This window comes from Rattus norvegicus, chromosome 1, assembly GCF_036323735.1.
Source record: "Rattus norvegicus strain BN/NHsdMcwi chromosome 1, GRCr8, whole genome shotgun sequence".
NCBI classification, from domain to species: Eukaryota; Metazoa; Chordata; class Mammalia; order Rodentia; family Muridae; genus Rattus; species Rattus norvegicus.
Window position 1 is genome coordinate 14474299 of NC_086019.1, and position 13270 is coordinate 14487568.

General features: G+C 45.2%; 1 protein-coding gene across 1 annotated transcript; it reads right to left on the minus strand.

Annotated features, from left to right (window-relative positions):
* Positions 1-503: 503 nt before the first annotated feature.
* Abracl (ABRA C-terminal like) lies at positions 504-10694 on the minus strand. The gene is made up of 3 exons (NM_001099647.1): positions 10640-10694; positions 6333-6399; positions 504-1060 (listed from the first exon to the last, which is right to left on the minus strand). Exons 2-3 carry the CDS (start codon positions 6391-6393, stop codon positions 876-878), a joined length of 246 nt encoding a protein of 81 aa, NP_001093117.1. The 5' UTR covers positions 6394-6399; positions 10640-10694; the 3' UTR covers positions 504-875.
* Positions 10695-13270: the final 2576 nt, after the last annotated feature.

Consider the following 13270-nt stretch of genomic DNA (forward strand, 5'->3'; position numbering starts at 1 on the left):
CCTGGTTGGTTCCTACCCTTCTGGTTTCTGAGTTCCCAACGAGGCTATCTATGCTGAATCATCTCTGTAACTCGTCCTTCCTGTCCAACCTCATAGCTTTTGATTTACTCACCCACTTTATTGTTCCATCCCCCTCCTGCTGATCAGCTTCTATCACTTCTCAATGCACCCGTTGGATACTGCGGCCTTCACTGATTTCACCCTGCTCGACGGTCTCCACCATCTTCATTTGTGTACCGTGGCTGCCATGTGCGAACACAGATGGCCACATACTGTTTCAGTCTAACTGAACGGTGAAAAGATTGACTTCTCGCCTTATCCCCCCAACTCGGGGCTAAGTTTGCATCCATTGCAATAATACGGTCCGTTCTTATTTGTTTAATTTTGTGGGGTTAAGATTTTTTTCTAAATTAAGGTCACTACAGTGACCTAATTTTAGTACAAGAACTCATTTGTTAAGAGGCACATTCATACTTGAATGACAAAACACAGACTTCAGGAAATGCAGTTACATGATTTTTTTTTATTACATAAACATAATATTTTCCACCGCAGTTGGTCTTTAGTTCGCTTCTCACTTTGACGGAGTGTCAAGTGTGGCAGAGACTAAGAATGGTTTAAGAAAACAAAAGCTTTTTCGCACCTCTGAAAACATTTTATTGCCTACGTCTCCCGATTACCTTCTTAAGAAAAAAAAAATAACAGGTTTTGTTTATTTTTACATTGTAATGTTTTGCTCCAAGGTATAAAAACAGGACTTCTCAACAAGTCCCCTTTTGTTTACAAAGGTCTATAAAAATACATAAGGAACTTCATGTTTGTCCTTTAACTTAATTATTCCAGTTTACCAGATACCCCCAGATCTGCAAACCACATTAATCTTGCAGCAATACAATGTCAACATCATCATGAACACCTTGCAAAAGCAGCTCTCCTGCGTACGTAACAATCTTCCTTCGTTTTGCGGCTTTCAGAGTTCCCACCAACGCTTCAAAGAGATTGGCACATCTGTCGTCTTGGAAGAGGACCCCAAACTTCACACTCAGTTTCCCATCGGCATCTAATTTGAGAGACGCAGGATTAGTAAATGTCTTGCCTCCACGGACGGCAAACTTGGAACACCTTCTGGAAACACCTAGCCAGGGGTAACCAAGATTAGAATTTAACACCGGACCCCTTCCTACCCTGAAGGAGCAAAATAAACATAGTGTGCTTTCTAGACAAAACCTCAAAAGGACAGAAAGCAGCACTGATAAAATGTGAATGTGGTCAGTCATGACGGTATGTGTCTTCTATCCCAGCATTCGAGAGGCAGAAGCAAGCAGATCTCTGTGACATCACATAGAAAATTTTAAGCCACCCAGGGCTACACTGCGAGACCCAGCCTCAAAGTTTAAAAAAACCAAAACACAAAGTAAACATGCTGTACTACTAAGGCTGTAGATAAATTTTTCAACTTTGACTTTCAAAATTGTTAGGTGGGACTGGAGAGATAGCTCAGACGTGAAGAACATTGGCTGTTTTTACAGAGGGCTTGGGGTTCTATTCCTAGCACCTACATGGTAACTTACAGCTATTGGTAACTCCACTTGTAGGAGGTCTGATGGCCTCTCCTGACTTCCACGGGCTGCAGGCATGCATGAGGTGCACAGAGATCTATGCTGGCAAAACACCCATACAATCTTATTTTAAAATAAAAAAATGTTAAAAAACAAAGTCTTTTGAAAAATAGACAAAAATAAATTTATTAGTTGTCAGGTTGATAAAGGCAATAGACAGAACGGAAAGAACATGTTCTGGATGTACTCAAGGTGTCCAGGGTTGCACTGAGGGTCTTTAAATAAGTCAAATTCTTCTATTATGACCACTGAATCTTAGTTCCTGGGGGGATAATCAGAAATTATTTTGGGTGTCAGTTTATTAAAATATGTGTTAAAAAAAATAGGGCAGAGAGAAGCAGCTCTGCTGTTTACCCAAGCGCTGAGGGGTGCACAGAGGTAGGGGTGCGAGGCGCCCTCAGATCAGCCTTCAAGTGCGGACCACCCAGCAAATGAAGGCGAGAGTGAGCGGGATGGGCTTCTCACCAGGATTCAGAGACATCAGTAAAGCCGTTTAAAAGTTCCCTGAATAGTAAACCCCAATGTGTAATACACTTTTCTATTCTTTAGAGGTGCCAAAAGCAGAAATGGTATAATCCCAAAGTTATTCTTCCCTCCCATCCTTCAGTCTGACAAAGGTCCAGGGGCCTGCACCCTCCCTTGTGTCACTGTGATTGTGTCCGTGCATCTCCAGTGACCATGTGTTGCTCAGCGGAAGCCTTTGGTGTTTCTCACCCAGGTAACTTAACCTATTCCCACTACACCTCCAGGATGTCCATCTCGAGGTCTAGCCTCGAGAAGACCCTAAGCACTGAAACAGAATCTCCTTTTTGATTCTATATCTCTGTATTTGAGCCCAAAGCAGGTATTCAAGAGACCTTGCTGGATGAAAAGCTTTAGATCTCCAAGAAATCATATTCTCCATTTCATCTTCACTAGCTGTGTGAAAAATGAGAATTTAAAGATTAAGACTTTAAAAGAAATAGATAAAATTTTCCTTCATCAATTTCCAGCCGGAGCTCGTATATCATAGGCAGATTAGTCCAAATCACTCCAGGCTCAACCTAAATAATTAACAGTAACATGTCAAAAGATGACAGTTCCGTATGATTTCGGTAAGCCATCTTTTGCCAACAATAAAGTCAGGGTGTCCTGGTGAAGCTGTGAATTTTTAAGTATTCCCATGCATATGGATGGTATAATCATCTTGTCTTCTCATTTGTAAAGCTGTTCATTTTGAAGTGGAACTTCAGCTCGCCCCGGGGTAGAGCACAGACACCTTCAAGAAGTGCAAAGGTTGGGGAGGGGAACACCCATGTAGAAGGGGAGGGGGAGGGGTTAGGGGATGTTGGCCTGGAAACCGGGAAAGGGAATAACATTTGAAATGTAAATAAGAAATACTCAATTTAATAAAGAAGAAGAAGAAGAAGAGGAAGAGGAGGAGGAAGAGGAGGAGGAGGAAGAGGAAGAGGAGGAAGAGGAGGAAGAGGAAGAGGAAGAGGGAGAGGAAGAGGAAGAGGAGGAGGGGGGGGGAGGAGGAGGAGGAGGTGGTGGTGGTGGTGGTGCAAAGGTTAGAAAGGTTAGAATGTTAAAGCCAGCTGAACCAGGCCAATGAACAGCAGGTTGCATGAATAGGAACAGGGTAGGATGATGTCATTATGCAGCAAGTCAGGTCCAGGACAAGGAGAAGCCTATCATTGGATGAGAAGGAAGGGTAGGCGGGGTGGAGGTGGGGTGGGGGAGTCTAGGAAGGAGAGAGGAGGAGGAGGAGGGGCAAGAGAGAATCAAGATGTAAACTAACGCAGGATAATCCAGATCCAGGCGGACTGGGTTGATTCTGTCTTGTCTAGGTGGGCGGTTTAAATCTTTATTAATTGGCAGTGAATTTGTTGTGTGGATGTATTGTGGATTGGGAATTTAACAAGTAAATCTAATTGCTAAATTACAAGTTTCTGGAACTTTGCTTTCCCGGGCTAAAGAGGACAGTGTGTGAAAAAAATAGCTGAGTGGCAGTTGGAGCGTTCGGATCTGGTTCTGTTACCTATGAGGAATGAGAATGTGAAAGGGCCCGAAGAACGTGTGTGTGTGTGTGTGTGTGTGTGTGTGTGCGTGTGTGCGTGCCAGGCGTGGTAACTACCACCTAGGGGACTGCACAGAGAAGGTGGCTTGTGGACTATGTGGTAGAGTAGCAGCTGGAGTGAGAGGATCCGGCTCACAGGAACTAATAGAAAAACAATCCTTTTTAATTTTTACGGCAACAGAACAGTCTATAAATTTTTGGAAATCGGCTCTAAACAATCCAAACAACATAGTAATTCCAGCTGGACTAGGGAGACCCTAGGGATGTAGGAGAGACACAGTAAGGAGTGGTCCTAGTGAAAATGAGACTCCCCAGGCTTGCATCGAGTGGGTGTAATAAAGGGGGGAGAGAAAAGTGCAGTTACAAAGACTTTATGAGACCAGGGACTTAAATGCTAATAAACTACATGCACTTGTGTCTCCTCAGTGTCCTGTGCAAACACCGATTAGTTCCCATTCCAAGTGCACCTTACGTGGTGTCCCTTCCTCAACGAACCTGTCTACACTTTGTTGTCAAGTCCCACTTGACTCAAGGCTTAACCAAATAAGTGAACCCAACTTATCAATAATCTATTATCAATAATAAAGTTATCAGTAATCTATTGAACTGAGTGCCAGCGCCTCACAGTTCAACAAGTCCCCCTCCTCCCCACCAGATAACTGCCTCATCAATTAAGAAATAAGATGCTTCAGGAAAAGGAACGTGCCTGTGTCACTTATACTTATCAAGGGCTTGGCAACATCAGTCAGTGACAAGATGATTAAACTCATGTGGCTGTGACCTCCACAAAACTTCCGTATGGCTCTACCATCACATTTCGGTTATGTTGTCAAAATAAAGTGACAAGAAAAGACTCAAGGAGGAGGAGGCTGGGACTGGCCCAGGGACGGAGCACCTGCCTAGACTGCCAGTTAGCATGGATTCGATCCCAGGACTACCCAAGGGGACAGAAAGAATAATGACACCCAAAGAGACTTGTGTTCTAATTTGTAGTACTTGTGAGGACCTTACCTTACAAGGCAAAGGTGACGTTTCGAATGTGATTAAATAAGGGCTCTAAAATGGGGCATTCTTCTGGATTGTCTGGGTCCAATTCATGGAATCCTAAGAGTTCTTAAGAACGTAAGAGTAAGGCAGAGTAATGCAGTGTGAGCGAACGACTCCCCACATATGCTTTGGAAGACAACGGAGAGCCACAGCCAAGGAATGCAGGCAGCACCAGAATGTAAAGTGAAGTGGAAGCCAGGAGCTATAGTCTCCTCAGAGCCCTCCAGAAAGGACTGAAGCCAACCAGCCGGCCAGCACCCAGATCAGAGCCTGGCAAGACGTCATCAGACGCCTGCACTATAAAAAAAAAAAAAAAAAAAAAAAGGAAATTCGTCCTAGTATTAAACATCTCGCTTAACCACTGCTACATCTGTGGGAACTGGCTACAGCAAGAGTAGAAAACAGACGCAGGGGTCTGAGGAGACAGCTGACTGGAGAAAGTACAAGTCAGGCAAGTATTGGGGTTTGAATTCAATCAGCAGAACCCAAATTAGAATAGGGGGGGTGCACAGTGAGGAGGGGAGGACAAGAAGATCCTGGGGCTCACTGGCCACTCAGCTTGGTCTCTACATTCGCAAACACAGTCATGCGCATATACACAGGAAAGGAAGAAAACAAATACAAGAGACACTAGGAATAAACAGCTTAATAGAATTTTTAAAGGGTGTCTATTGGGGCTGGGGACTTAGCTCAGTGGTAGAGCGCTTACCTAGGAAGCGCAAGGCCCTGGGTTCGGTCCCCAGCTCCGAAAAAAAGAACCAAAAAAAAAAAAAAGGGTGTCTATCCTACTATAGTAAAGAAAAAAATTGTAATTTATAAACAAGTCTAAGAAGAATTAAGCCGTAATAGCATAACTTTTTTTTTTTATCATAGTACAGGTCAGGCTGGCCTTCAGCCCACGATCCTCCTGCCTCCGCCTCCCAAGAACTGAGATTACAAGGGCGCTGTGTTTGTTTATAAGATACCCTGAAACATTAGTTTTCATTTACATGATAATTTTTAAAACTCCGAATCCCATTATTCTAGCTGCTGCCAAATATGCCCGCTGTTCTCACATTCATACGCCCTTGCACACCTCAGACACCGACACTTCTCCCTGTAAGTACAACCACCCCAGTACAACTTAGGAGAAAGACACCAACATACCAGCTTGACACACTGCTGTCCTCACAATAGCTGCTTGGACACTAAAGACAAAGACACCAAAAAAAAAAAGAAAGAAAGAAAGGAAGGAAGGAAGGGATCTAAGTGGATTTATTTTACTTCTATGTTTAGAATTGTAAACATCTCAAAAAAAATTAAGAGAAAATGAAGATAATTGTGATGACTACTCTTGGTTGTCAACTTGACAATATCTAGAATCGACTCTAAATAAAACTTAAGTGGCTAGGTACATGTGATTTTTTTTTCCAACTAAAAAAAAATAAATTAACAAACCGTTTCAACTCTTCTCTGCCTCAAAAACCTGATACCCCAACAGCCCTATGACTAAGAGCAGTTACCCAGGCTGTGGCAGACTGTGTCCCTGTCCTCAGTCCTACGTGGCCTCTCTGGAATGCTGGCCTTGCGGTACACTCTGAAGAATATTCTGCGTTAAGAATACTTACTTTTGGAACCCAGACGATGAATTTCCTCCACCAGGAGGTTAACCTCATGCTCCACGTTCATTGCTGACTGAAAGAGAAAAGAAGCCTGTATTACAGCCATTTTGTTGCACTCCACTGGGCAGACAGCAACCCGAGGATCCGTTTGCTCATCCAAGCAGCATATGTCACTATTATTGACCATGCCTCTTTCCTATTAGCATCAAGCACAGCGAATGCACTAATGGATCTATCTGTTTTTCCCTCTACTTAAGGAACTTCCCTCTGTGTCGCCCCTTCTGTATACTAGGGAGAAAATGGCCCTTGCCCTCACAGCGGTATTACTCCATGCACAGCTTCTCATAGAACTCCACTGAGCAGCAAAACCGCCAAGGATAGCATGACCCATGCTGGAGACAGAGAAAGGTCTCCAATGAACAGCAGTGTGGCGAGCCCTCCCTTGATGGTAGACCCCTCCTTGGAGATCATGGGGAAGGAAGAAGAAATGGACAAAGGTAAGAGAGCAAATGGAATATTCTGGAGACAGAGGAGAAAGCACAAGGCACAGCTGAGGCAGGCCCTGACCTAGGATAGGAGGTGGAGGTGCCAGGATAAACTATGCTTCCTGCTCTTCCTGAGGTCTAGAGGTGAAACAGACGCATACCAAGGCCACCTGAATACCCTCAGGTCAGCGCACTGACAACGCGCATCTCCCATACAGAAGCATCATGGCCCCCTATGGATCTGCCCATGAAAACTGACTGCATTGCACAGCTTAAAGTGAGGCCCATTCATGGTCCCATCAAGAAGAGTCCAGAATGAGAACTGAGCCTGCCGGGTCTTGCTGAGTCCTGCGGTGGCTTGCTAAGTCTTCTGTAGGCCAGATTCTGACCTCCATTCCAGTCTCCTCTGCTGTACACTTGAACACTAAGCCGCAGCTCCAGGAGTCTCCACTCATCAAATACAGCTGGCAACACTGTTCTCCGACTTCTTTCTCCTGCTCAACTTATTGCCAATTCCCCCCTTCTACGTCTCATAAATCATCCCCAGCTTGGATGTACCGTCCTACGGAAAGCATTCCCTAACCTGCGGAGAGCCCTCTACTGGTGTTCCCCTAGCATTGGATGCCTGGGTCATTTCATTCTGGTGGACTTCTGGGCTTTCCTCACTACAAGGTAAGTTTCTCTCCACGGGGATCTGACTTCAGAACTCCTTTTTAGAGTGCCTGGCACCAAGAGGAGAGGTTAAACAAATGCTGCTTCATGAACTAACAAGAACTAGCAGCAAGTGGATGGGGGATGGAGCCGGCAGAGACTAGAGTATGTGAGCAACTCAGCCACAGAGGCGTAGATTCAATCTGCTTTCACAGGACAATCTCTGCAGGCTGAATAACGAGCTAAGAGGTGGAGCGCTGGTACTCTCGTCTTTAAGGCGATGACTTAGAAGAACCGACTTCATTCAGATGGATTACTGCTTGTTCCCAGTAACTTCTAGGATGAGTGACATCTACGACTGCATACCACCCGCTTTAATGGTATCGATTGGGACACCAGGTTTTCGATCAGCTAAGAATGAAAAGTGCCACTACCGCCTGCTCTGATTGGCATAAATATTATAATTGAAGGGGCAGACATCGCAGTAAAATGCTAAGTCTTCAATGAAATGCAATTCTAACACTTATTATTAAAAGCTATGCTGTCCAACTATACCGGGGACCTTTGTGCTGGTGAGAGCGTAATTATGTAATTTCAAGGTGCAGTTTTAAAAGTGATACTAAAAAAGCTAAAATATCCCCCAGAGGATATAGAATAATGGTGGGAATACGCCTGTCTGTGTCACTGGTGACTAGCTGCTGTCTTGTGGGGCCAGAACGGTTTTCCAACTCTGGCACCAGCAGAGTTTGTTGGGGTTCAGCACTTCCCTGTCTACTCTAAAGCCATGTATGTGGACAGAGCATGTAGCCCTCAGCTCCAGAAGTGACCCAGAGTCAGCAGCAGGTCAGGTTAAAGGCATCAGGATCCTAATCTGGTCAATTCATGTAATTCTCTTATTTTTAATTTTTTTAAATTTATTTATTTGGGGGTTCGAAACAGTCAAGTTCAGCCTCACGATCTTGCTAGACTACTAGTAACATGTGCATCTACAACCCTGGTGGAAATGGTTACCCTTTGGGAAGGCCCAACTGGGAAACTCAGCGGAAAGAAAAGCTAGGCATAGAAATGACTCAGCCTGTCCCCAACCCTTGAACTTCTTACTTTACGAACGGATGATATTTCCCCTGTTTATAACGTGTAGTGTGTGTGTGAGTTTCTATTACTTACATGCTAAAGGATATTGATCCAAAAAGTTGGCTTAGCAGCCTGTTATTTCAAAGTAAACACACAAAATATAGCTAGCCTCCTGATGATGGATTTATATATCTAGTCTTAGTGTTTGGTATTGTTCTATTGGTTAGGATGAAGATATAACAGAAAAACAGATTGATGGGTCAGGGGAGATGGCGCAGTTGGTAAAACACTTGCTTTACAAGCACGGAGTTTGGGCCCCAGCACCTACATAAAAATGTTAGGTGTGGTAGATCCTATGACTGTAATCCCAGAAATTACACACCAGGTTCCTTAGCTGAGTTAATTCATAATTCTTTTGTAAAAAAAATCCTTTCTTAGATTTATTTATTTGGAATACTCTGGTTTCTCTTCAGATCGTATAAATCTTTCGCCTTTTACATTTATTTATTTGGGGGAGGGTATGAATGTGAAAGTCAAACGCAACTTAGGGGTTTCCCCATGTGGGTCACAGGGATCAAAATCTGGTCATCAGGCTCCCAAGCAAGTGCCTTTACCCACTGGTCCACTTGGCTACCATAATTCATGAAGTTCTAAGAACCCTACAAAGTGTTTCGTTACTCATCTTATTTTATTCCGGACAAAACAAGCTCACACGGGTTAAAGCCACACAAGTCCCGTTCCCATCCTGCCCGTTCTTCCCCTTCTTTCACTGTTTCTGCAAATGAACCTAATGTAACAGTGTATCCTTATGTAATGTATACTGAAAACTTACTAAGGCAGAGAGATTATTTACAAAGCAAGAGAAAGCTCCCTGTCCGGACCCTTATGAATAGGAAACTAATAGGTTTACTACTGCATACACAACTTGGCAGGTTTTAGTCATTTATTATTGGGGGGGTGGGGGGACAGAGAAGAAAATATGCCCATTATACAATCTTCGGAAGACCCATGGCAGTCTAAAAGCAGGAGAGAAACCTTCGACTGGGAGGAGAGAGCTCAAGAACAATGAGAGGTCATAAAGCTGAGGAAGTCTAAGAAAACGAGCCTGTCTGTGAGAGGCTGGGCCTTAAGAATGGCAGCGGCAGATGTTACCCGGACGTCTGTCACAGACTCTAATTAGGCTGTCTGAGTGGGACTCACAAAGAGAAGGGCTGTGGCTGGCGCACGCTAGAAAGCTTCATCGATACACATTTGGAAAGGTATTGTCAGGAGCCTTCTCTAGCTGTGTTTTAAAACTCTGGAGGCAATGGGCCAAGGAAATAAAGCCTTCTGGAGTCGCCTCCCCAGGAAACGGCAGCCAACTTTACACGCGAGCTGGGCGATCTTCCAGTCTCGCTTCTATCACTAACAGCTGGCCTCGGGTCAAAGGCTCACTTTTCTCCCCATTCGCTGGCTCGAACAGACTCCATATTTGGTCATCCCGCCTACAAGTTTGGGGTCTTGCCAAATATGGATCCCCAAATCCTGGGGCCTGTGTGTACCACTCCCTCACCTCTGAACTGCATAGGGCTGCAGAGCCCGGGACAAGGGCTTCGTCCCGGACGCCTTTGTCTTCGCCACTCACCCTCCCCTCGGTCCCCCACCGCCAGTGCACCCGAAGGCACAGCCCGGAGCGAGTCCCGCGTTCCCTCACTCACCTGCCCTCCGCACTGCAGAGAGCAATGTCACGACCCCACTTCATTCCCCCGGGGGACCCCCTCCAGCCCTTCCCCACCCCGTAACCTCACCCCGCCAGCCCTTTCCCACCCCACCAAGCCGACGCCAAGTGCAAAATCCACACGTTGCACCGCTGCAAACATGATTGGGGCTGCTCCTTTCCCGGTCCGCCCCCGGCCGGCAAAACGTCACGTGAGCCCAGTGCGGAAGTGTGCCGGCCGATGGGGTGCCCGCGAGTGGGGTACAGGGGGCGCGTGCCCAAGGCCCCTCCCGCTGCACCTCCGCACCGCAGGGTGCTCGCCCTCCACCCGAGACTCAGCCTCCCCAGACGTCTGGTCCAGCTTCCCCCCCCCTCCCCCCCCCCGGTGCCTTCCAGGACGAGCTCACCCCTCCGATTGCTTCCTTCTTCACTGAAGAGCTGCTCGCCGCGTGGGTCTGAACCCTGCACTCAGCTTCCGCGCCCTAGGGAGGAACAAGCAGAAGAAGGAAGTGGTTCGGGCTAAGAGAAAGGCTGCAGTGGAGAAGGGAGGGGACGAGGAGAGGCGTGGGGGGCAAGTAAGACTAAGTGCTGTCTGGAAAGGGGCCGCCCATTCTCCCGGGACACGCCTAGGAGGAGGAAACCAGCGCAGACGCCAAAGCTGGAGGCAGGCTTCTAGGAATGCAGACACAAAGTGCCATCACCTCTCTCTGTCCTACTCAGTCAGGGCCCACAGCCTAATGCATCCTGATCTTCTGCCAGAATATCTTATCCAAAGAGAGGGAAAACGCCCCCGGCTTGCTAAATACTGAGGTCTCCTAGGAAAACAGACTCACATAGGTTCTGTACGCTAAGAGCAAGAGGCTCAAGACAAAAAAAAAAACAAAAAACAAAAAACCAACAAACACACACACACAACAAAAACAAACAAAAAAAAGTTTCTCTATAGTTTCCTACATTTCATTGATAATTCAAATTATTCAAATTCTTTTTATTTCCATCACATGTACTTGCCCTACCCAGAATTTTCAAAAAGAAAACCCCAATTTTTTTTGTAGGAATTGCAAATGTTACCAGAAGGGAACTTTCTCTCCCCACCCCCAATTAATTAAGAGTGTCCAAGTCATTGGTAACCTTCACTGCAGAGGCAGGAGAATCTCTGTAAACTCCGGGCCAACCTAGTCAACATAGTGACTCCCGCCCTTCCGTCTAAACTGTGCCCTAGTCTCTGTCAACCCTCATCAAACAGAATGGTTAGCATTTACCCCACAACTGGGGTGATGTTGGGCCCTACCTTGGGGTGTTTCCTTTCCCCCTCGCTGAGCCTTTTAGCCTGCTATAGCAAGAAGTTGTTTACACCCTTGGCAGCTGCTCTTAGCCCCTGATTTGGGGTCGGGATTTTCCATGGCACCCTTCCTCCCCACCAAGCCTTCCAGCTTGTTGTTAAAAAGTTGTTTATGCCCCTGATTGGGCCCAGGACTTTTCACCACACAGACTTTTCCTGTTTTCCTGGTTGGGGATTTTCACCTGCCTTGTTGTTTTCCACGGCTTTTGCCTCTGGTATATAAGGAGATCTCAGTAAAGCCTTGGTGGCACTCTCTGAAAACCGGTGACCCGTGTACGTGTTTTCTTTCAATCCCGCAGACCTACGCCCGATATTCACGCACTGGCGGTGCAGGCGAGGTCAGAGTGAAACTGATTATTTGGGCTAATCAAATCTCCTTTGGATATTTAAGGCGGGGCATGTAGAGAATGAGCCATCTGGGTTGAGGCTGGAAGAGTCCAAATGTACTTTCATTAAGCAAAAAAGTTGACATTGTGCAGAACCAGGAGGAAGGGAGGGAGCAGAGGAGAGGAGAGGGGAGGGGAGGGTAAGAGAGGGGAGGGGACATTGGAAAGGTGGGTGGAGACTGACTGTGGAGGCCTTTGGGGAGGACAATCTGTGAGAAGCTAAAAATGTGATAGTAGGAAGGTCACAAAGACCTGCTTTCAGGGAATGTGGGAGTAACCATGTCCCCTAAGCTGTGCTGGGCCCGTGATCTCCCCAAGCTGTCCTCTAGTTGCCCTACAGTGTCAAGGTCTGTCACGTGAATGTGAAGCTGAATGGGTAGCTGTTCTGTAATTTTTGACAAACTTGCAAAATCTGATAAAGGACTGTAAGATCTTTCCAGGCCTGTTTTTGTCCTCGAAGATAGGAGCTGAAAATTATAATTTATGTCTTTTGAAATATACATAATACAAAAACTTAGTGTTTTTTTTTAAAAGCCATACTTATCAATATCCCCAAGCAAGTTCACGCTGTAAGATCACCTACACTGTAGAATCACTTCAGTTATAATGGAGCAATTTCCTCATACTCTGTGAGCAAGGGGAAAAAATAAAATAGATTATTTGAACTAAGTAAGTAAAAACTGTTACATTGAAACATAGTTTAGTGGAGAATTAGAAGTCCAAGGTCAATCTCAAGAACAAGGCAGGGAAAGGTCAATCTGGCCTATGTGATTCTTTATCTCAGAAAAGTATGTAAATAAATAACAAGTAAATGACTTACTCGTTTAAAAATATGCTATTTGTATATACTGTACAGTGAGTATACAGATGGAATAATAAACTTCATATTAATCTACTGAAAAAGTAGTTCTAATCCAAAAATATTTTGTGTTTTTTGTTTTATTTTAGACACCATCTCACTGTGGAGCCCTGGCTAGTCTGACACTTGCTTTGTAGACCAGCTGGCTTTGAACTTGTAAAGATCCTCCTGCTTCTGCCTCTGATGTGCTAGGACTTCAACCACCATCCCCAGCTCAAAGGAAAAGTTTGATGAAAGAAATCACGAAAAATCATTTTTCACATTCAAACCCTATACTTTCAGTTTTTATCAATCGTTTGCTGTTTCATTAGAAATACTGTCACATCCAATGTGAACAATGTGGGACTTTAACCTGGAAAGACAAGAAATGAAGTTTTAGTAAATAGTTCAGAAGTGTTTATTATCAAGGAGAGCTTGCAACAGTGTATCAATATGGAAAGTTGCAAAGTGA

Coding starts and splice junctions, on each gene's coding strand:
- Abracl (NM_001099647.1), bottom strand. CDS start 6,393: ATGAACGTGGAGCATGAGGTTAACCTCCTGGTGGAGGAAATTCATCGT. Junction 1,061..6,332: donor TCATCGTCTGGGTTCCAAAA/GTAAGTATTCTT, acceptor CTCTCAAATTAG/ATGCCGATGGGAAACTGAGT.